The sequence below is a fragment of the Pseudophryne corroboree genome, chromosome 3 (assembly GCF_028390025.1).
Source record: "Pseudophryne corroboree isolate aPseCor3 chromosome 3, aPseCor3.hap2, whole genome shotgun sequence".
NCBI classification, from domain to species: domain Eukaryota; kingdom Metazoa; phylum Chordata; class Amphibia; order Anura; family Myobatrachidae; genus Pseudophryne; species Pseudophryne corroboree.
In genome coordinates, this window is record NC_086446.1 from 16,114,603 (window position 1) to 16,135,461 (window position 20,859).

At 46.1% G+C, this 20,859-nt stretch overlaps 1 protein-coding gene across 1 annotated transcript in view; it reads left to right on the forward strand.

Annotated features, from left to right (window-relative positions):
• The window catches only part of LOC135056952 (zinc finger protein 585A-like), a 234,035-nt gene extending 214,837 nt beyond the window's left edge, over nucleotides 1-19,198 (forward strand). The window contains exons 5-7 of the mRNA XM_063962741.1: nucleotides 17,853-18,608; nucleotides 18,693-19,028; nucleotides 19,113-19,198. Of these exons, the coding sequence (XP_063818811.1) occupies nucleotides 17,853-18,608; nucleotides 18,693-19,028; nucleotides 19,113-19,198 (1,178 nt within the window). The remainder of the gene's footprint in view (nucleotides 1-17,852; nucleotides 18,609-18,692; nucleotides 19,029-19,112) is intronic.
• Nucleotides 19,199-20,859: the final 1,661 nt, after the last annotated feature.

The following is a 20,859-nucleotide window of genomic DNA, read 5'->3' on the forward strand; positions in this document are numbered from 1 at the left end:
GTCATGGGGTGTACCATGTATTTCAGACAAATGGAATCCATATATGGGACAGAAAAAAAATCCAAATATAGTGTAGTATGTTCAAGACAAAAAATTTTAATACAATTAAATAAAAATTGCCAATAAATCCATTGTATCAAATGACATTACAATCAAATGGCGATAGATGGAGAATTACCAGAGAATGGTATAATAAAAGCCTTAAATGGTGCCTTTAAAATGTGGCTCACTGGTATGTTTTTCACAGAACAAATAACATTATAATGGAGGTTTACCAGATTTAAGCGGGGTATGTGCCTTTTAAGATGCCAACATGGGGAGACACTGGCTCCGGAACCTGCCTCCAAAGATCACACCACTCCGTCCATCTGGTGAATCATTCCCATATATGGATTCCATTTGTCTGAAATACATGGTACACCCCATGACAAAGGAATTGTGAGGGAAGTACTATTTTATTGTTATTTGATTAGCGCACTGCATCTGGTCTAACGTCACTTGTTCACGCTAATATCTTGGTATTGGGGATACCTTCTGACCAACTTGTGTGCAGCTTATCTCTTTTTTGGCGCCAAGGTACTTTTCTGTCACCAATAGCACTGGGTGTTACCAGCCCAGAGATCTGACCAGTCTCCTCCCCACACTCTCTGGTGTATCTCATACATCAGGAGACATCAGCCCCTATTATACTCCTGCTCTCCCCCTCACATCATGTCACTGTGTGTTACCAGCCCAGAGATCTGACCAGTCTCCTCCCCCACACTCTCTGGTGTATCTCATACATCAGGAGCCATCAGCCCCTATTATACTCCTGCTCTCCCCCTCACATCATGTCACTGTGTGTTACCAGCCCAGAGATCTGACCAGTCTCCTCCCCCACACTCTCTGGTGTATCTCATACATCAGGAGCCATCAGCCCCTATTATACTCCTGCTCTCCCCCTCACATCATGTCACTGTGTGTTACCAGCCGAGAGATCTGACCAGTCTCCTCCCCACACTCTCTGGTGTATCTCATACATCAGGAGCCATCAGCCCCTATTATACTCCTGCTCTCCCCCTCACATCATGTCACTGTGTGTTACCAGCCGAGAGATCTGACCAGTCTCCTCCCCACACTCTCTGGTGTATCTCATACATCAGGAGCCATCAGCCCCTATTATACTCCTGCTCTCCCCTCACATCATGTCACTGTGTTACCAGCCCAGAGATCTGACCAGTCTCCTCCCCACACTCTCTGGTGTATCTCATACATCAGGAGCCATCAGCCCCTATTATACTCCTGCTCTCCCCCTCACATCATGTCACTGTGTGTTACCAGCCCAGAGATCTGACCAGTCTCCTCCCTACATTCTCTGGTGTATCTCATACATCAGGAGCCATCCGCCCCTATTACACTCCTGCTCTCCCCCTCACATCATGTCACTGTGTGTTACCAGCCCAGAGATCTGACCAGTCTCCTCCCCACACTCTCTGGTGTATCTCATACATCAGGAGCCATCAGCCCCTATTTTACGCCTGCTCTCCCCCTCACATCATGTCACTGTGTGTCACCAGCAGCCATACTGTGTGCTAGCAGTACCTCTGCCTATTACATGCTATATTATGTACGCTATGGATGTGTTAGTGACATACAGCTGTGAGGTCACAGTATACTATCCTGGTAGTGAAGTGCATATTACAGATTATGGGAAAACTAGTCAGGTGACACCCCATCTTGCTGTCAGTATATATGATCCTGCTTGGTGAATTCTCCCATAGATGACACCCAGGAAGGTCTGGTCACATGCTGGTACACGTCACTTGTCTTACTGTGTGAGCTCTGTATGCCCTGAGAGTGTCACTATTTGCACTCGGCAGTGTATATATAAACCTCTCCCTATCTCTGGCATGGTGCGGCTGCTTGCTGGGACACAGGCTCGGGGGTTCCTAATACCACATGACACAGGAAATATCCGGTGCAGCCTCTGTCATGTATCCACATGACATTTCTGGCAGTGCATACACATACCATACAGAGGTAAGTGACACTGTCAGATTAATGTGTTAGGGTCTAGTCCTTGGCGTATCATCTACTGACCCATCAGCAGACAGCAGTAAGGAAAGGGTAACAGCTGGTGAGAACGTTCCCTTCCACCATAGAGGTGTCTTCTGTGCAAATAGCAGGTGTGTAGATTCCATATGTAATACCATGTAGGATCACATGCCGGCATCTTGGGATCACAACGTCTGGTTACTGAGATCCACCAGGAGATGTCTCATCCGGTGTCATGATCTAAAGGTAACGACACAGGCAATGTCACCCTTAGACCCAGTATGGCCGATACATCAGACACTGCCACAGGCTCAGGAGCTCACCTCCAGGCAACGATTGCACCAGGTATGTGGTTACGGGAAGAGAAGTGTCACATAAATGTCCTGTAAGTCAGAGCAGTATGGACAGTAGATCAATGTTTCCATCAACAGTTACTGGAGAAACATCTCCGAGTATTCTCAGACAGAGGGTGTGCCAGGAAAGCACTGGGATGGTGGCAGAGCTGATATCTTGTGTGTAGAGTCACCTCACGCGTTCCATGTAGCAGGCTAGGAGTATACAGTGGCCGAATAGCTGAAATAGAGGCAGAATGTTCCAAGGGACTGGTCCCTACATCAGGAAGTCTTCCAGCTACTGATAGATTCAGGCTTCTTCAAGTAGTCATTACGATAACAAAGCAGAACACAACAGAACCCAGGTTTCCAGGGGCAGAAAGAATGGACGCACGGACTGTTTCCTGGGTGTATCCGCTGCCCAGTGTCCTCTCATCTCACAGGCTAAGAAAGATCTAGAAAGAGAAAGTAGAGGTGATGGCAATGCTTCCATTCTGTCCTCATCATCCTTGTTTCCAGGTAGCTTGGGATATGTTCAGGAAGAACCATGGCCTATTCCTTGCTGTCCACATTATTGTCCCAGGGCCCAGTCTTTCACCTGAACATAGAACTAGATTTATTGCATGGAAATGGAGCAGGAACATCAGAGTCTGTAATTGAGGCACTTTTGCAGGCAGAAAGATGAGCTCTACATTAGTATACAACAGAGTATGGAAGACCTTTATTAAATGGTGTTATTCCACTACAGATCCAACCAATGCAACCATTCCACACGTCTTTTCCCCTATGCGGTGTGGATTCCTCTATACCTCTCTATCCATGCACAATGCTTTGTGGGACCTCAGCCTTAAGGCTCTGATGGATCTTCCATTTGTAGCACTACATGACGTCTCTCTGAGACTGGTGACACGGAATGTAGTGACTCTGGTGCCAGTTACTTCTGCCAGAAAGGTTGGAGAGATAAATCGCTTGGGTGAAGAGATCCCTTTGTAAATATCTACAAGGGTACATGGTCTCCAAGAACCAGGCCAGATATCTTGTCCTAAGATGTATCTACATCTCACATCACCCAGGAGGTTGTATTACCATCTTGTTACCTACAGCCGATGAATGGAAAGAAGTGGGACCTGCACCCGTTAGATTTGGTGACAGCGATCACTATATATCCATGGCAGAGGGTGTTAGGAACTCAGATCAGGTGTGTGTGATTACAGAGATACAGAGTAAGAGGAGGAGCTGCACTATATACCATCGCTGTGTTTGTATCTAGCCTCTGTACCTAATCTAGACGGGAGTCTGCCCACTGTAATGTCTGACACGGAGCATTTCCAGTAACAGCTGGTAATATTGATTCTTTCTCTGACGTCCTAGTGGATGCTGGGAACTTTGTAAGGACCATGGGGAATAGACGGGCTCTGCAGGAGACTGGGCACTCTAAAGAAAAGATTAGGTACTAACTGGTGTGCACTGGCTCCTCCCTCTATGCCCCTCCTCCAGACCCCAGTTAGAATCTGTGCCCGGCCAGAGCTGGGTGCTCCTAGTGGGCTCTCCTGAGCCTGCTAGTTAAAGAAAGTATTTGTTAGGTTTTTTATTTTCAGTGAGCTTCTGCTGGCAACAGACTCATTGCTACGTGGGACTGAGGGGAGAGAAGCAAACGTACCTGTTCACAGCTAGGTTGCGCTTCTTAGGCTACTGGACACCATTATCTCCAGAGGGATCGAACACAGGCAGCTGTCCTCGATCGTCCGTTCCCGGCACGGCGCCGCCGTCCCCCTCGCAGAGCCAGAAAAACAGAAGCTTGAAGACTCCGGTCTTCATATAAGGTAGCGCACAGCACTGCAGCTGTGCGCCATTGCTCCCACAACACACCACACACTCCGGTCACTGTTTGGTGCAGGGCGTTGGGGGGGGGGGGCGCCCTGGGCAGCAATTGAAGTACCTTTTGGCATAACCTACATATATACAGTCAGGCACTGTATATATGTAAAATCCCCCACCATTTTTTACCACAGAAAGCGGGACAGAAGCCCGCCGCTGAGGGGGCGGGGCCTTCTTCCTCAGCACACCAGCGCCATTTTTTCTTCACAGCTCCGCTGTGTCGACATGTTTGATGAGGAAGTTTACGTGGAGGCGGAGCAAGTGCAGTTAAATGTGGTGTCGCCGCCGTCCGTGCCGACACCTGATTGGATGGATATGTGGAAGGTCTTGAATGACAATGTAAACTCATTACATAAAAGGTTTGATGACGTTGCAGCCGGGGGACAGCCGGGCTCTCAACCCGGGCCTGCCCAGGCGACTCAGAGGCCGTCAGGGTCTCAAAAACGCCCACTATCGCAGTTGGTCGACACTGATACCGACACGGAGTCCGACTGACCAAGGCCATCCGCTACATGATAATTGCAATGAAAAATGTATTACACATTTCAGAGGTTAACCCTGTCCCTGACAAGAGGGTACATATGTTTGGGGAGAAAAAGCAGGCAGTGACTTTTCCCCCGTCACATGAATTGAATGAGTTATGTGAAGAACCGTGGAGCTCCCCTGATAAGAAGGTAGTAATTCCCAAAAGATTGCTGCTGGCGTACCTTTTCCCGCCAACGGATAGGTTACGTTGGGAATCCTCCCCTAGGGTAGACAAGGCCCTGACACGCTTATCTAAGAAGGTGGCCCTGCCGTCTCGGGATACGGCCGTCCTGAAGGAGCCTGCGGATAGGAAGCAGGAAGCTATTTTAAAGTCAGTGTATACACACTCTGGTACTCTACTGAGGGCAGCTATTGCTTCAGCCTGGATGTGTAGTGCTGTAGCAGCATGGACAGATACTCTGTCGGAGGAGATGGATACCCTGGACAGGGATACCGTCTTGCTTACCCTGGGCCATATTAAAGACGTCGTCTTATATATGCGGGATGCCCAGAGGGACATTTGCCTGCTGGGCTCTAGAATTAATGCAATGTCCATTTCTGCCAGGAGGGTCTTATGGACTCTGCAATGGACAGGGGATGCCGACTCTAAAAAACACATGGAGGTTTTGCCTTATAAGGGTGAGGAATTGTTTGGGGACGGTCTCTCGGACCTAGTATCCACAGCAACAGCTGGAAAGTCGACTTTCTTGCCTTAGGTTTCCTCACAGCCTAAGAAAGCACCGTATTATCAAATGCAGTCCTTTCGTTCTCAGAGAAGCAAGAAGGTCAGAGGTGCATCCTTTCTTGCCAGAGGCAGGGGTAGAGGAAAGAAGTTGCACCATGCAGCCAGTTCCCAGGAAAAAAGTCCTCCCCGGCTTCCACTAAGTCCACGCATGACGCTGGGGCTCCACAGGCGGAGCCAGGAGCGGTGGGGGCGTGTCTCCGAAACTTCAGCGACCAGTGGGTTCACTCACAGGTGGATCCTTGGGCTATACAGATTGTATCTCGGGGATACAAGCTGGAGTTCGACGTGACCCCCCCTCCCCCCCTCACCGTTACCTAAAATCAGCCTTGCCAGCTTCTCCCACGGAAAGGGAGGTAGTCCTGGCGGCAATTTACAAGCTGTACCTCCAGCAAGTGATAATAATGGTACCCCCCCTTCAGCAGGGAAGGGGTTACTATTCCACACTGTTTGTGGTGCAGAAACCGGATGGTTCGGTAAGACCCATTCTGAATTTAAAATCCTTGAACATTTATATGAAAAAATTCAAGTTCAAAATGGAATCGCTCAGAGCGGTCATTGCAAGCCTGGAGGAGGGGGATTTTATGGTATCTCTGGACATCAAGGACGCGTACCTGCATGTCCCCATTTACCCACCTCACCAGGAGTACCTCAGATTTGTGGTACAGGACTGTCATTACCAATTCCAGACGTTGCCGTTTGGTCTGTCCACGGCACCGAGAGTGTTTACCAAGGCAATGGCGGAAATGATGGAACTCCTTCGGATGCAAGGAGTTAGTTATCCCGTACTTGGACGATCTCCTCATAAAGGCGAGGTCCAGGGAGCAGTTGTTGATCAGCGTAGCACTCTCTCAGGACGTGTTGCTACGGCACGGCTGGATTCTGAATATTCCAAAGTCGCAGCTGATACCTACGACGCGTCTGCCCTTCCTGGGTATGATTCTGGACACAGAACAGAAGAAGGTGTTTCTCCCGGAGGAGAAGGCTCAGGAGCTGGTGACTCTGGTCAGGGACCTCCTGAAACCAAAACAGGTGTCGGTGCATCACTGCACGCGAATCCTGGGAAAGATGGTAGCGTCATACAAAGCCATTCCCTTTGGCAGGTTCCATGCGAGGATCTTTCAGTGGGATCTGTTGGACAAGTGGTCCGGATCGCATCTTCAGATGCATCGGCTGATCACCCTGTCCCCGAGGGCCAGGGTGTCTCTTCTGTGGTGGATGCAGAGTGCTCATCTTCTCCAGGGCCGCAGGTTCGGCATACAGGACTGGGTCCTGGTGACCACGGATGCAAGCCTCCGCGGATGGGGGGCAGTCACTCAGGGAAGAAAATTCCAAGGACTGTGGTCAAGTCAGGAGACTTGTCTGCACATAAACAAACATACTGGAATTAAGGGCCATATACAACGCCCTGAGTCAAGCGGAGCCCCTGCTTCGAGACCAACCAGTGCTGATTCAGTCAGACAACATCACAGCAGTCGCCCATGTAAACCGCCAGGGCGGCACAAGAAGCAGGGTGGCAATGGCGGAAGCCACAAATATTCTTCGTTGGGCGGAGAATCACGTTCAAGCACTGTCGGCAATGTTCATTCCGGGAGTGGACAACTGGGAAGCAGACTTCCTCAGCAGGCACGACCTCCACCCGGGAGAGTGGGGACTTCATGAAGAAGTCTTCACACAGATTGCAAATCGATGGGAACTGCCACAGGTGGACATGATGGCGTCCCGCCTCAACAAAAAGCTAAAAAGATATTGCGCCAGGTCAAGGGACCCTCAGGCGATAGCTGTGGACGCGCTGGTGACACCGTGGGTGTTCCAGTCGGTATATGTGTTTCCTCCTCTTCCTCTCATACCCAAGGTACTGAGAATAGTAAGAAAAAGAGGAGTGAGAACAATACTCATCGTTCCGGATTGGACAAGAAGGACTTGGTACCCAGAACTACAAGAGATGATCACAGAGGACTGCCTCTCAGACAGGACCTGTTGCAACAGGGGCCCTGTCTGTTCCAAGACTTACCGCGGCTGCGTTTGACGGCATGGCGGTTGAACGCCGGATCCTAGCGGAAAAGGCCATCTTGGATGAAGTGATTCCTACGCGATAAGAGCTAGGAAGGATGTGACCGCAAAGCATTATCACCGCATATGGCGAAAATATGTTGCTTGGTGTGAGGCCAGGAAGGCCCCTACAGAGGAATTCCAGCTGGGTCGATTTCTGCACTTCCTACAGTCGGGTGTGACTATGGGCCTCAAATTAGGGTCCATAAAGGTCCAGATCTCGGCCCTATCCATTTTCTTTCAAAAATAACTGGTTTCACTGCCTGAGGTTCAGATGTTTGTAAAGGGAGTGCTGCATATTCAGCCTCCTTTTGTGCCACCAGTGGCACCTTGGGATCTTTCCTGAAATCCCACTGGTTTGAGCCACTTAAGACCGTGGAGCTAAAATATCTCACGTGGAAAGTGGTCATGCTGTTGGCCTTAGCATCGGCTAGGCGGGTGTCGGAATTGGCGGCTTTGTCATGTAAAAGCCCCTATCTGATATTACATATGGACAGGGCAGAATTGCGGACTCGTCCCCAATTTCTCCCTAAGGTGGTATCATCGTTTCATTTGAACCAACCTATTGTGGTGCCTGCGGCTACTCGGGACTTGGAGGATTCCAAGTTGCTGGACGTAGTCCGGGCTTTGAAAATATATGTTTCCAGAACGGCTGGAGTCAGGAAGACTGACTCGCTGTTTGTTCTGTATGCACCCAACAAGCTGGGTGCTCCTGCTTCGAAGCAGACTATTGCTCGCTGGATCACTCTGCGGCTGGACTGCCGCATCCAAAGTCAGTGAAAGCCCATTCCACAAGGAAGGTGGGCTCTTCTTGGGCGGCTGCCCGAGGGGTCTCGGCTTTACAGCTTTGCCGAGCGGCTACTTGGTCGGGTTCAAACACATTTGCTAAGTTCTACAAGTTTGATACCCTGGCTGAGGAGGACCTTGTGTTTGCTCATTCGGTGCTGCAGAGTCATCCGCACTCTCCCGCCCGTTTGGGAGCTTTGGTATAATCCCCATGGTCCTTACGGAGTTCCCAGCATCCACTAGGACGTCAGAGAAAATAAGAATTTCTCCTACACTACTTCATGGCAGCCCTTACTCTTGGGGATTGTATCCCATTCCTAACTTTAGACAGGGAATTTTTTTACTCACTTAGGGACCACCCACTTTGGGTATATAGCCCTGCTCCTCCCCTTCCTCCACTAGTCTTTTTCCTGTCTCCTAGCTTGACAGGGTAATGGTTTTTTGCTACAGGATTTACCTCTATTTCCCAGTAATACGCCTCATTGCAGCCGTACTGGAAGAGGGTGGCTCCCTGGGGAAGGCTGTGTGTGCTTGGGGCAGTCACGTAAGTCCCCGCTGTCAGCTAAAGGTGTCCGCCCGCTCTGTAATGCTGCTCCCTCCCGAACCGCTGCCTAGAGCCGTCTCCCCGGGTGCAGGTTTCCTCCGCTCGCCGCAGCGCCCCATGTCTCCGGCGGACCCGGAAGTAGCGGTGGCTGGAAGGGCAGCGCAGTGAAGGGGATGTACGGCTGGCGGGCGGAAGCGCTGTAAGGAGAGGCAGCGTGCGGCGGCTAGCGGGCGGAAGTGCTGGAGCGGCCGTCCTGGTTAGGCTGTGGGACGGTCTGCTCAGCGCCTGTCTCTATGGTTTTGTTTTTAAAAATAAATGGCGCTGCACACCAGGAGTGATGAGAAACTCCTATGAGCTGGGCAGGATATATGTGCTTACCAGCAGGATGGAAAGAGAGCCTTCCCCCCAAAAGCCAGTCAGTGTCCAAAAGAGGTAAGTCCTCATAGAGGGCATGTTTTTCTAGATTTTCATTTTGTTTTCTGGTTTAAATTTTTTATCTGGAAAGCTTGGTTAGTGTAGGTTTTTACAATAGTATTTTTTGGTGTGATTTGGTAGTGTGTCTCCGCCTAAGAAGAGACTGTGTAAAGATAGGCAGTGTGCAGCCTGTGATAAAAAAATTTCCTCTACTGAGAAGGTGAAGTTCTGTGAGGACTGTACACAGAGTGATATTCAGCAGGCTAATCAATCCAGACAGATACAGGTGTTAAAGGACTGGATTAAGAGATCCTTTGTTACTAAGGAACAGCTGGCTGATTTGCAGGGAAATAAAAGATCTGGCTAGTATTGATTCTCAGGATGAATCAGCCTCTGGTGATTTGCAATTATGTTGATTATCAGGCTTCTAGTACGGAGTCAGTGGAGAAAGAGGAGGATAGAAAATGTAACTTGGAACTTGTGGGCAGTCTCTTAAGGTGATGATGATGAGGATGTTCTGTTTGGGGACAAATCCAGAAAGAACAGGTGTTTTCCGGTTCACAAAGCATTGAAGGAGGTAGTGTCTAAGGAGTGGCAAAACATTGATAAGAGACTTGGCAATATTAAACGAGTTGATCGTATGTTCCCGATAGAGGATGAGCAATTTGTGGGCTGGTGTGCAGTGCCTAAAGTCGCATCGACTGCAGTGGCAGAAATGGTGTCCAAAACTACTATTCTGTTAGAGGACGGGGCAGTCCAGAAGGATGACATGGATAAGCGTATGGGGAGTGTAATAAAGAAATTACACATGTCCTCAGTGGGGTCTTTAAAGTCTGGTGTGGCTGTTGCGTCTGTTTCCAGAGCATTGAGAGTTTGGGGATCAGTGTTGTCCACGGATGTGGGGGAAAAGATCTCAAGACAATATTTGCGAAGAAGTCTAGGTTTCATGCTTAAAGGCATAGAGTATTTGTGCGAAGCCTCTTTGGATATGCTGGATTTTGCAGCAAAGTCCATGGCGGCAGGTGTATTGGCCAGAAAGGCCCTGTGGCTTCGGTCGTGGTCAGCAGGTATGCATTCCAAAAACCGACTGGTGCCCTTACCGTACGAGGGTTCTCTATTATTTGGCAATAAACTAGAGGCCATTATACAAAAGATGTAAGGAGGTAAATCAGCGAGGTTACCTCAAGACAGAAGAAATAGATTTCCATTTCCTTCCTCCAGACAGCAGTTAAGAAGGCAAGAAGTTATAGGCCAGGACGACCTTATACGGGGAGATATTCCTCGGGGATGAATAGGCAGCCCTCTTGTCAGGCTTACAGGAAAGGTGGACGAAGACAATGACTATTGCAGGGTCCCAGTATCCTTTCCAGTAGGAGCCAGACTCCAGAAGTTTGTCAGTCAGTGGCAGAGTTCAATTCGGGTTACGTGGGTATTGGACGTGATATCTCAGGGAAACCGGATAGGGTTCTCCGAGGTCCCAAGAAAGGACAAATTCGTAATCTCGGAAAGACCAACTGTGAGTCTGGAATTAAGAGCCCCGGAGGACAGTTTAGAAAAACTAATCAGGGCAAAAGCAGTAGAGACTGTCCCGCCTTCAGAAAGAAAGAGCGGGTTCTATTCCAGAATATTCCTGATAAAAAAGGCGTCTGGAGACTTCAGGACTATACTAGATCGCAGACAATTTAACAAACATTTTTAGTTTACGTGCCTCCCTTGCGGTCTGAAGACGTATCCAGGGATATTTACCAAGGTCCTGTCGGCACTGGTGTCCGTGATAAGAGGATAAGGAATAGCGATCTGGTCATAACTGGACGACCTACTAGTATGTGGAGAGTCAGTTCGGAAGGTAAAGGAAGCATTGGAGGTGACGCTGCAGATCCTACAAGAGCATGGCTGGTTAATAAACTGAAAAAAAAAAAGCCAGCTAGAACCAAGGCAAAAGATCCAGTTTCTCGGAAGTACAGGTGGATACTATCAGTTATATGATAGGTATTTCGGAAGAAAGGTGCTCAAAAATTCGGGATCTGGCTTCTCTGCTAAAAGAGTGCAACAGCATGACACTGCGCCAGGGGATGCGTCTTTGGGTATGATGGCCTCCACCATAGACGTGGTCCCTTGGGCGAGATGGCGAATGGGGAATCTTCAGCTAGATATCCTAAGCTACTGTCGGAGACGTTATTCCCTGAATTATCGCATAAAGTTATGTCAAAAAGCAAGGCGCTCCCTAGACTGGTGGATGGAGACTGAACTGGTCGACAGAAAGACTGCTTTGTCAGATCATCACTATCTTATTCTAATGACAGATGCAAGTGCAGTCGGATGGGGGGCACACCTGTTGCAGCAGAACTGCCAAGGCAGGTGGAACCGGGAAGAAGAAAGACTGTCTTCAAACCACAGAGAAATGAGAGCCGTGTGGAAAGCGATGAAGTATTTCCAGGAGCAATTTCAGGGGAGACATCTCAGGATATTTTCAGACAATGTAGCAGTGGCAATTGGCAAGGTATTAATGGAAGAGGTGTCAAACATACTATGTTGGGCAAAGGGTCATTTTCGAGTCCCTGTCAGCGCTACATGTTCCAGGAGTAAACAATTCTGTTTACAATTCTTGTCTGTCGGATTTCCTCAGCAGACAAGAGGTGCTACCAGGACAATGGGAATTGAACGGCAGATTGTACAGAAATTCGGCCAGCCTCAGGTAGATCTAATGGCCACGCACATCAATGCGAAAGTTCCTCTGTTCTTCTCCCGATATCGTCTCCCAGGAGTGGCGGAGTGGATGTCTTTTCTCTCCCGTGGAGATTAAAGCTTGCATTTGTTTCCCTCCGTTTCCAATGATCGCACGTATTCTAAGAGAGATCAGGGAAGAAAGGGTGCAGATCATAATGGTTCTCCCATATTGGCCAAAGAGTGTAGTTTCCCTCAGTACTGAGGATGGCAGTAGGAGAACCTTGGATGTTGCCGCTAGTAACGGATCTGTTACGTCAGGGTCCATTGCTGCACCCAAAATCTACAGCAACTTCATTTGACGGCATGGAAATTGGATGGCAATTATTGAAAAACAAAGGTTTATCTGAACAAGTCGTGAGTTTGCTGATTCAGTCGAGAAAAAAGTATCCTCTAAGGTCTATTATAGAGTCTGGAAGACTTTCATTTCTTGGTCCGGCTCAAGATTTAGCCCGCAGAAGGCAGGGACGTCTCAGGTCTTACAATTCTTGTTTGATGGCTTTGAAAAGGGGCTGGCAGTGTCCACTATCAAGGTCCAGATAGCAGCTCTGAGTGTCCTGTTGGAGCGAAGATTGTCCGACGAGGGCCTAGTGAAGAAGTTCTGTCAGGCAATTAAAAGGATAAGACCTCTGATTAGGTCGGTTCTCGCTCCATGTGATTTAAATTTAGTTTTGAATTCATTAATGTTGTCCCCGTTTGAACCGTTACAGGACGTCTCAATGAAATTTCTAACTTGGAGAGTAGTGTTTTTGGTAGCCATCACCTCACCAGAAGAGTTGGAGAGCTACAGGCTCTATGGTCCGAGGAGCCCTATCTCAATTTCTTTCCGGATAGACTTGTTCTAAGAGCTAATCCAGATTTTCTGCCTAAAGTGGTGTCAGATTTCCATTTTGAATCAGGACATTGTATTAATATCATTCTACACGCATCCGCAGAATGAGGAGAGAATGCATATTTTGGATCTAATAAGAGCAATCTCAGTCTACTTGGAGAGAGTTGAGGAGTTTCGTAAAACAAAGCACCTGTTTTGTATTCAGGAGCAAGAAAGAGCGAGAAACCTACGAAACAAACCATTTTCAGATGGATTACGAGACTCCTGACGTTTTATTTACAAGCAGAATGGTCGTGAGGTTCCGGAGGAGCTAAAGGCACACTCTACCAGGGCTGTTGCACCTTCTTGGGCTAGGAAGGCACGGCTCTCGGCGAAAGATTTATGTGCAGCAGCTGCATAGTCTTCCATACATACATTCTCTAGCCATTATGTGGTAGATGTTGTAGACGTCCATTTTGGAAAACGTATCTTTTAGGGGGCATTGAATTAAACGAGTTATGCTTTTCAGCAATAGGACAACGTCTCTTGTGTATTTATATTGCCCTCCCAATATTGAGCGTTGGTATATCCCAAGAGTAAGGGCTGCCATGAAGTAGTGTAGGAGAAAAAAGCAAATTATACTTACCGATAATTTCATTTCTCCGAGATACTTCATGGCAGCCTACAATATACCCTCCCTTGGTAAAGTCTTAATATAGCCTGGTCGCAGGAGACACTCAAAAGACTAGTGGAGGAAGGGGAGGAGCAGGGCTATATACCCAAAGTGGGTGGTCCCTAAGTGAGTAAAAAAATTCCCTGTCTAAAGTTAGGAATGGGATACAATCCCCAAGAGTAAGGGCTGCCATGAAGTATCTCGGAGAAATGAAATTATCGGTAAGTATAATTTGCTTTTTTACTCACCGGTAATTCTATTTTTCGTAGTCCGTAGTGGATGCTGGGCGCCCGTCCCTAGTGCGGACTTCTTCTGCAATACGTGTATATAGTTATTGCTTAATAAAGGGTTATTGTTATGAGCCATCCGTTTCATGAGGCTCAGTTGTTGTTCATACTGTTAACTGGGTATGGTTATCACAAGTTGTACGGTGTGATTGGTGTGGCTGGTATGAGTCTTACCCTGGATTCCAAAAACCTTTCCTTGTAATGTCAGCTCTTCCGGGCACAGTTTCCTTAACTGAGGTCTGGAGGAGGGGCATAGAGGGAGGAGCCAGTGCACACCAGATAGTACCTAATCTTTTCTTTAGAGTGCCCAGTCTCCTGCGGAGCCCGTCTATTCCCCATGGTCCTTACGGAGTTCCCATCATCCACTACGGACTACGAGAAATAGAATTACCGGTGAGTAAATTCTTATTTTTCTCTCACTGTTACCTAAATGTATGCACAGGCGATGTTATATTACTGGAAAGCCCACGTCACCTCTAGTAATCCCACATGATCTCTCAGTGTTACCTAAAAAATGTATGCACAGGCGATGTTATATTACTGCACAGCCCATGTCACCTCTAGTAATCCCACATGATCTCTCAGTGTTACCTAAATGTATGCACAGGTGATGTTATATTACTGCACAGCCCATGTCACCTCTAGTAATCCCACATGATCTCTCAGTGTTACCTAAATGTATGCATAGGCGATGTTATATTACTGCGCAGCCCATGTCACCTCTAGTAATCCCACATGTTCTCTCAGTGTTACCTAAATGTATGCACAGGTGATGTTATATTACTGCGCAGCCCATGTCACCTCTAGTAATCCCACATGATCTCAGTGTTACCTAAATGTATGCACAGGTGATGTTATATTACTGCGCAGCCCACGTCACCTCTAGTAATCCCACATGATCTCTCAGTGTTACCTAAATGTATGCACAGGCGATGTTATATTACTGCGCAGCCCACGTCACCTCTAGTAATCCCACATGATCTCTCAGTGTTACCTAAGTGTATGCACAAGCAATGTTATTTCTTCTGCAGGGTCCACAGTGAAGTACACAGGGTATCTTGGGATATGAGACAGCGTCAGTGGATTGGCACTAACGATCAAGTTTTCGGCCTCCCAGAATGCAATGGGCCAGTCCCCTATATCCCCGCCTCCTGGCTCAGGCAATTCTGTTTTTTATGTTGGTGCGGCAGGAGCCGGACCTCGATCTTTGGGCTGCTGTTCTAGCAGCCGTAAGCTTTGTACCGGCCCGTCTTCAGTGGAAGCAAAGGCCAGGGCTTTACAGGAGGCAGTTCAGAAGTTGGTACAATCAGGAGTGATAGTACCGGTCCCACCTGCACAGCAGGGACAAGGTTTCTATTCCAACCTGTTTCTAGTACAGAAACCGAGTGGGTCATTCCAGCTCATTCTCAATCTCAAAACTCTGAATAAATACATTTGGGTGCCCCGGTTTCAGATGGAGACTTTACGTTCCATTATCTTGGCCATGGAGTCGGGGGATTTTATGGTATCCCTATACACTCAGGATGCTAACCTGCATGTACCTATAGCACAGTCCCATCAGTGTTATCTCAGGCTTGCTATCCTCCGGCAACATTTTCAGTTTCAGGCCCTACCATTTGGACTGGCTACAGCTCCAAGAGTGTTCACCAAAATGATGATGGTGATGTCAGCTTACCTCCGTCGTCAGTGGGTAAGGAATTTCCCATACCTGGATGACCTATTAATCCTGGCTCAGTCCCAGGAAACTCTGCAGAGCCATCTGCAACTGACAATTGCCGGTTTACAAAGCCATGGCTAGCTCATAAAGTGGGCAAAAGTCATCATTGGTTCCGTCATAATGTATGATGCACTTGGGGGCTGTATTGGATTCCCGTCTTCAGAGGGTGTTTCTCCCTCTGAACAAAATATCCACAATACAGTCAAGGATTCGGGAGCTTTTACACAGTCGAAGGGTGTCCATTCACGCAGCGATGCTTGTGATGGGATCTATGGTATCAACATTCGACATGACGGAATAAATTCCACTCGAGGCTCCTTCTGCGTCTGATTCCTTCCAAATGGAATGGGTTACATCAGACAATAAAAACTTTGGTCCTTCCTTTGGAAGTTTGGAGGTCATTAGCATGGTGGCTACAGACGTTCCATCTGAACAAAGGGTGACCATTTTGGTTCTCGGATTTGGATATTCTGACAACGGACGCCAGTCTTTTGGGCTGGGGATCCGTGTCAGAAAAGGGTTGCTTTTAGGGGCAGTGGACCAAAGAAGAAAGTTGCCTGCCGATTAAATATACTGGAGCATCAGGCTGTGTATCTGGCTCTCACTCAGGTAAAGGACTTTCTTCAGGGAAAACCGGTGCAGATTCGCTAGGAAAATGTGACGGCAGTAACGTACCTCATCAGCAAGGAGGAACGCGCAGTCAAAAGGCAATGAAGGAGGTAAGTCGCAGACTAAGGTGGGCAGAACTTCATCATCCGGCCTTGTCCGCAGTATTCATTCCGGGAGTCCTAAACTGGGAAGCAGATTTTCTCAGTCGACATGCCATTCATGCAAATGAATGGGCTTTACACCCAGAAGTCTTCCAGAGCCTGGTAGACAAATGGGGGTTGCCAGAGATAGATCTTATGGCTTCTTGGCAGAACTTCAAGGTGCCCGCATACGGGGCAAGGAAGCCACATGGTCTTCCATCAATACATTCATTAAACATTACGCCTTTGATGCCTCTCAGGACACTGCATTCGGGCGAAGGATTCTCCTGTCCAATCAGGAGCATCCCCTCCACTAAATTTTTGCTTTGGGACGTCCCAAGGTACCATGTGGACTACACTGTGGACCCTGCAGGAGAAATATCGAGTTACAATAGACCTACCGTTGATAACTCTATTTTTCCGAAGTCTATAGTGTCCACAGAGATCCCACCCTGACGCACCTGATTTGAGGATGCTTACACTTACTAACCCCTTCCTTTTTGTATGGAAGTTAGTATGTGTGTTCTTCTCGCCTGATTAGGGCTCTCTATGATGCTCCTGCTTTGAGCTTTGGAAAATAACTGAGTTGCCTGAGCCAGGAGGTGGGGATATAGGGGACTGGCATGTTGCATTCTGGGAGGCTGAAAGCTTTGATCGTTGGTACCAATCCACTGATGATACCTCATATCCGAAGATACCCTGTAGACACTGTGGACTTCGGAGAAATAGAGTTATCAAGGGTAGGTCTACCATATCTTGATATATTACTGCACAGCCCGTGTCACCTCTAGTAATCCCACATGATCTCAGTGTTACCTAAATGTATGCACAGGCAATGTTATATTACTGCACAGCCCATGTCACCTCTAGTAATTCCACATGATCTCTCAGTGTAGGTTATACTCCAGTCCAAGCTTCCTAGTATTTTTAATTAAACAGAAAAGCAATGATTGAAATATAGTACGGGTTACAATGTCATTTATAGAATTATATATTGTACCATGTAACATCCTGGGTCTTGTCTACTCATTTTATAGTAATTTGCCATTTTTTTTAATCATAATCTTTACAAGATTAAAATTGTTACAGGAAAATTTATATTTCCATAATGTATTTTATTTCGAGCAGACGGACACAAAAGCAGGAACATCTCAGAAGGACATCTAATTTCATCCCCGAATTGTGAAATAAAAGATGACAGTAGACAGGATTCTCCAGGAGATAACCCCATTACCCCAATTGTACCTCCAGCCCTGTCAGCTGATCCCTCTGATCCTTGGGAATGTTCTCCTGATCACTCTGATATTGGTGCATCTGATACAGCTCTGAGAGTACACACAGTGTTTTCTTGTTCTATAGATGCTAAATGTTTTACACAGAACACAAAGCTTATTACCCATCAACCAGCTAAGGCAGGTGAGAGGCCATTCCCATGTTCTGAGTGTGGGAAATGTTTTACATGCAAATCAGTTCTTGTTACACATCAGAGAAGTCACACAGGTGCGAGGCCATTTCCCTGTTCTGAGTGTGGGAAATGTTTTACATGGAAATCATCTCTTGTTACACATCAGAAAACTCACACAGGTGAGAGGCCATTTCCATGTTCTGAGTGTGGGAAATGTTTTACACTGAAATCATATCTTGTTCGACATGAGAGAAGTCACACAGGTGAGGGGAACTTTTCATGTTCTGAGTGTGGGAAATGTTTCACACACAAATCAGTTCTTGTTACACATCAGAGAAGTCACACAGGTGAGAAACCATTTCCATGTTCTGAGTGTGGGAAATGTTTTACACTGAAATCAAATCTTGATACACATCAGAGACGTCACACAGGTGAGAAACCATTTTCATGTTCTGAGTGTGGGAAATGTTTTGCACATAAATCAGCTCTTGTATTACATCAGAGAAGTCACACAGGTGAAAAACCATTTCCATGTTCTGAGTGTGGGAAATGTTTTGCACAGAAATCAGATCTTGTTATACATCAGAGAAGTCACACAGGTGAGAAGCCCTTTGCATGTTCTGAGTGTGGAAAATGTTATACTACTTCATCACATCTTGTTATACATCAGAGAAATCACATTGGTGAGAAACCATTTCCATGTTCTGAGTGTGGGAAATGTTTTACAGAAAAATCTAATCTTGTTAAACATCAGAGAATTCACACAGGTGAGAAACCATTTAAGTGTCCTGAGTGTGGGGAATGTTTTGCTCAGCAACTAAATCTGGTTAAACATCAGAAAAGTCACACAGGTGAGGAACCATTTTCATGTTCTGAGTGTGGGAAATGTTTTACTAAGGCATCATATCTTGTTATACATCAGAGAAGTCACACAGGTAAGGACCAATATCCATGTTCTGAGTGTGGGAAATGTTTTACACATAAATCAGCTCTTGTAATACATCAGAGAAGTCACACAGGTGAAAAACCATTTCCATGTTCTGAGTGTGGGAAATGTTATACTACTTCATCACATCTTGTTTTACATCAGAGAAGTCACACAGGTAAAAAACCATTTCCATGTTCTGAGTGTGGGAAATGTTTTACAAAAAAATCTAATCTTGTTAGACATCAGAGAATTCACACAGGTGAAAAACCATTTCCATGTTCTGAGTGTGGGAAATGTTTTGCACATAAATCAGCTCTTGTAATACATCAGAGAAGTCACACAGGCGAAAAACCATTTCCATGTTCTGAGTGTGGAAAATGTTATACTACTTCATCACATCTTGTTATCCATCAGAGAAATCACACTGGTGAGAAACTATTTCCATGTTCTGCGTGTGGGAAATGTTTTAAAGAGAAATCACATCTTGTTATACATCAGAGAATTCATACAGGTGAGAAGCCCTTTGCATGCACTGATTGTGGAAAATGTTTTGCTCGGCAATCACATCTGATTAGACATCAGAGAAGTCACAGGTGAGGCCATTTGCATGTTCTGTGTGAGAAATAAATCAGTTCTTGCTGCGCACAGTAGACATCACACAGGTGAGGAAGCATTTTAATCTTCTGGAGTAGACTCATCTTCACCATTTATGGTAGGAAAAAGTAGGAAAGTGTATCAAATGGCGCAATGCAGCTAGAGTACTTGGAGGTTTAAAAATAAATGTCACCACATTTAAAGACTATAATCGAATACAACAAGTGTAAACCTTCCTAGTACATACAGCGAAAATAAAATAAAAAAGGGGGATACGTTCCTGGTTCAATATGCAGGATCAGATGTCTCTGGCTGGATCCTCCAAATAGGTAATATCCAGTTTGAGTATTGCAAATATGAAAAATAAAAAAACAACCAATGTGTAGTAATTCACAATAATAAATTGTAAAAAGTCTCTGAAGAAGAAGGAAAGCAAAGGTCTAGATCCGGCGTACCCCACTCAATAAAGGATGGATATATATATATATATATATATATATATATCAAGGTATCTTTGTGCAGTGAACTGCCGTATCCATACACCCTTGAAGTGCACAGTGGGGATAAATATAGTGATTCGTCTGATACAGTGCGTACCCCGAAACTCACAGGAGACAAGAAGATATGAAGTACATCAAGGTTTCTTTAGAGTGTGATTTCTCATACACAGCGTACCCCAACTCACTCTTGACGGTGTGGAAAAGTTCCTATCAAGGTATCTTTAATCGATTTCCTCGACCAATATTTCTTTCTCAAGAAATCACATATATCCTCGATGTAATGTATGTAGGGAGAAACAAAAAAGACAGGCCAATGTGTAGAGTGTATTCAATGATGCAGGAACTTTTAAAACAATATCCTCTTTAACTATTTTAATTAAGCTATTAGAGTGATATGTATTGACCTTATATATTGGATCCTTAATAAAGAAATGTTAAGTGGAAAAACAGATGGAGTGGCGTACCCCAACACTCACAGCAACATCACAAGTGTCAAACACATCACGGTTTCTTTATAATGTGCAACAATCTTCATATATTACGTACCAGGACTCACACATGCAAATGAGGCGCCGTTCCTATCAAGGTATCTTTATGCGGTATATCAGGCACTTCCAGTCCAAATCACGGTATTTCCATAAAAACATAGGTTTATTAAACTACATACAGCTCCACACCGGAGTATACAAGAAGTACAAAAGCACAAATTTAAAAAAAGTCAGATAAAAATAATTCCACAAAAATAAAAAAATAAACTTTAAAACATAAAAAGGAAAATCCACGTAGGTTCTATAAAAAAAAGGCTACTCACACTTCTTTGGATATAATCAACGCGTTTTGGTCTCTTGGACCTTTATCAAGATATAACTGGAGTGTCTGGGAGTGTGATATTTAAAGTACAGGTAGCCAATGTATATCCACCGGAAATGACATCATTCAATTAAATTAGTGTAAACTTGTTTGTAGTTAAACAAATATGTCATCGCAAATGCTTACTACATATATTTGCTCTCCTTTAAACAATCATCTGATCCGCCATCCTATTCATAACACAACTTCACATAAACATAAGTATTTAACTGCACATAGTTTGTCCGCGCCGGGCGGAAGTTCCAGTCCACCGGGGGTAGTCGGGAGATGTAGTTCTTTAGAGTAGTGGTACAC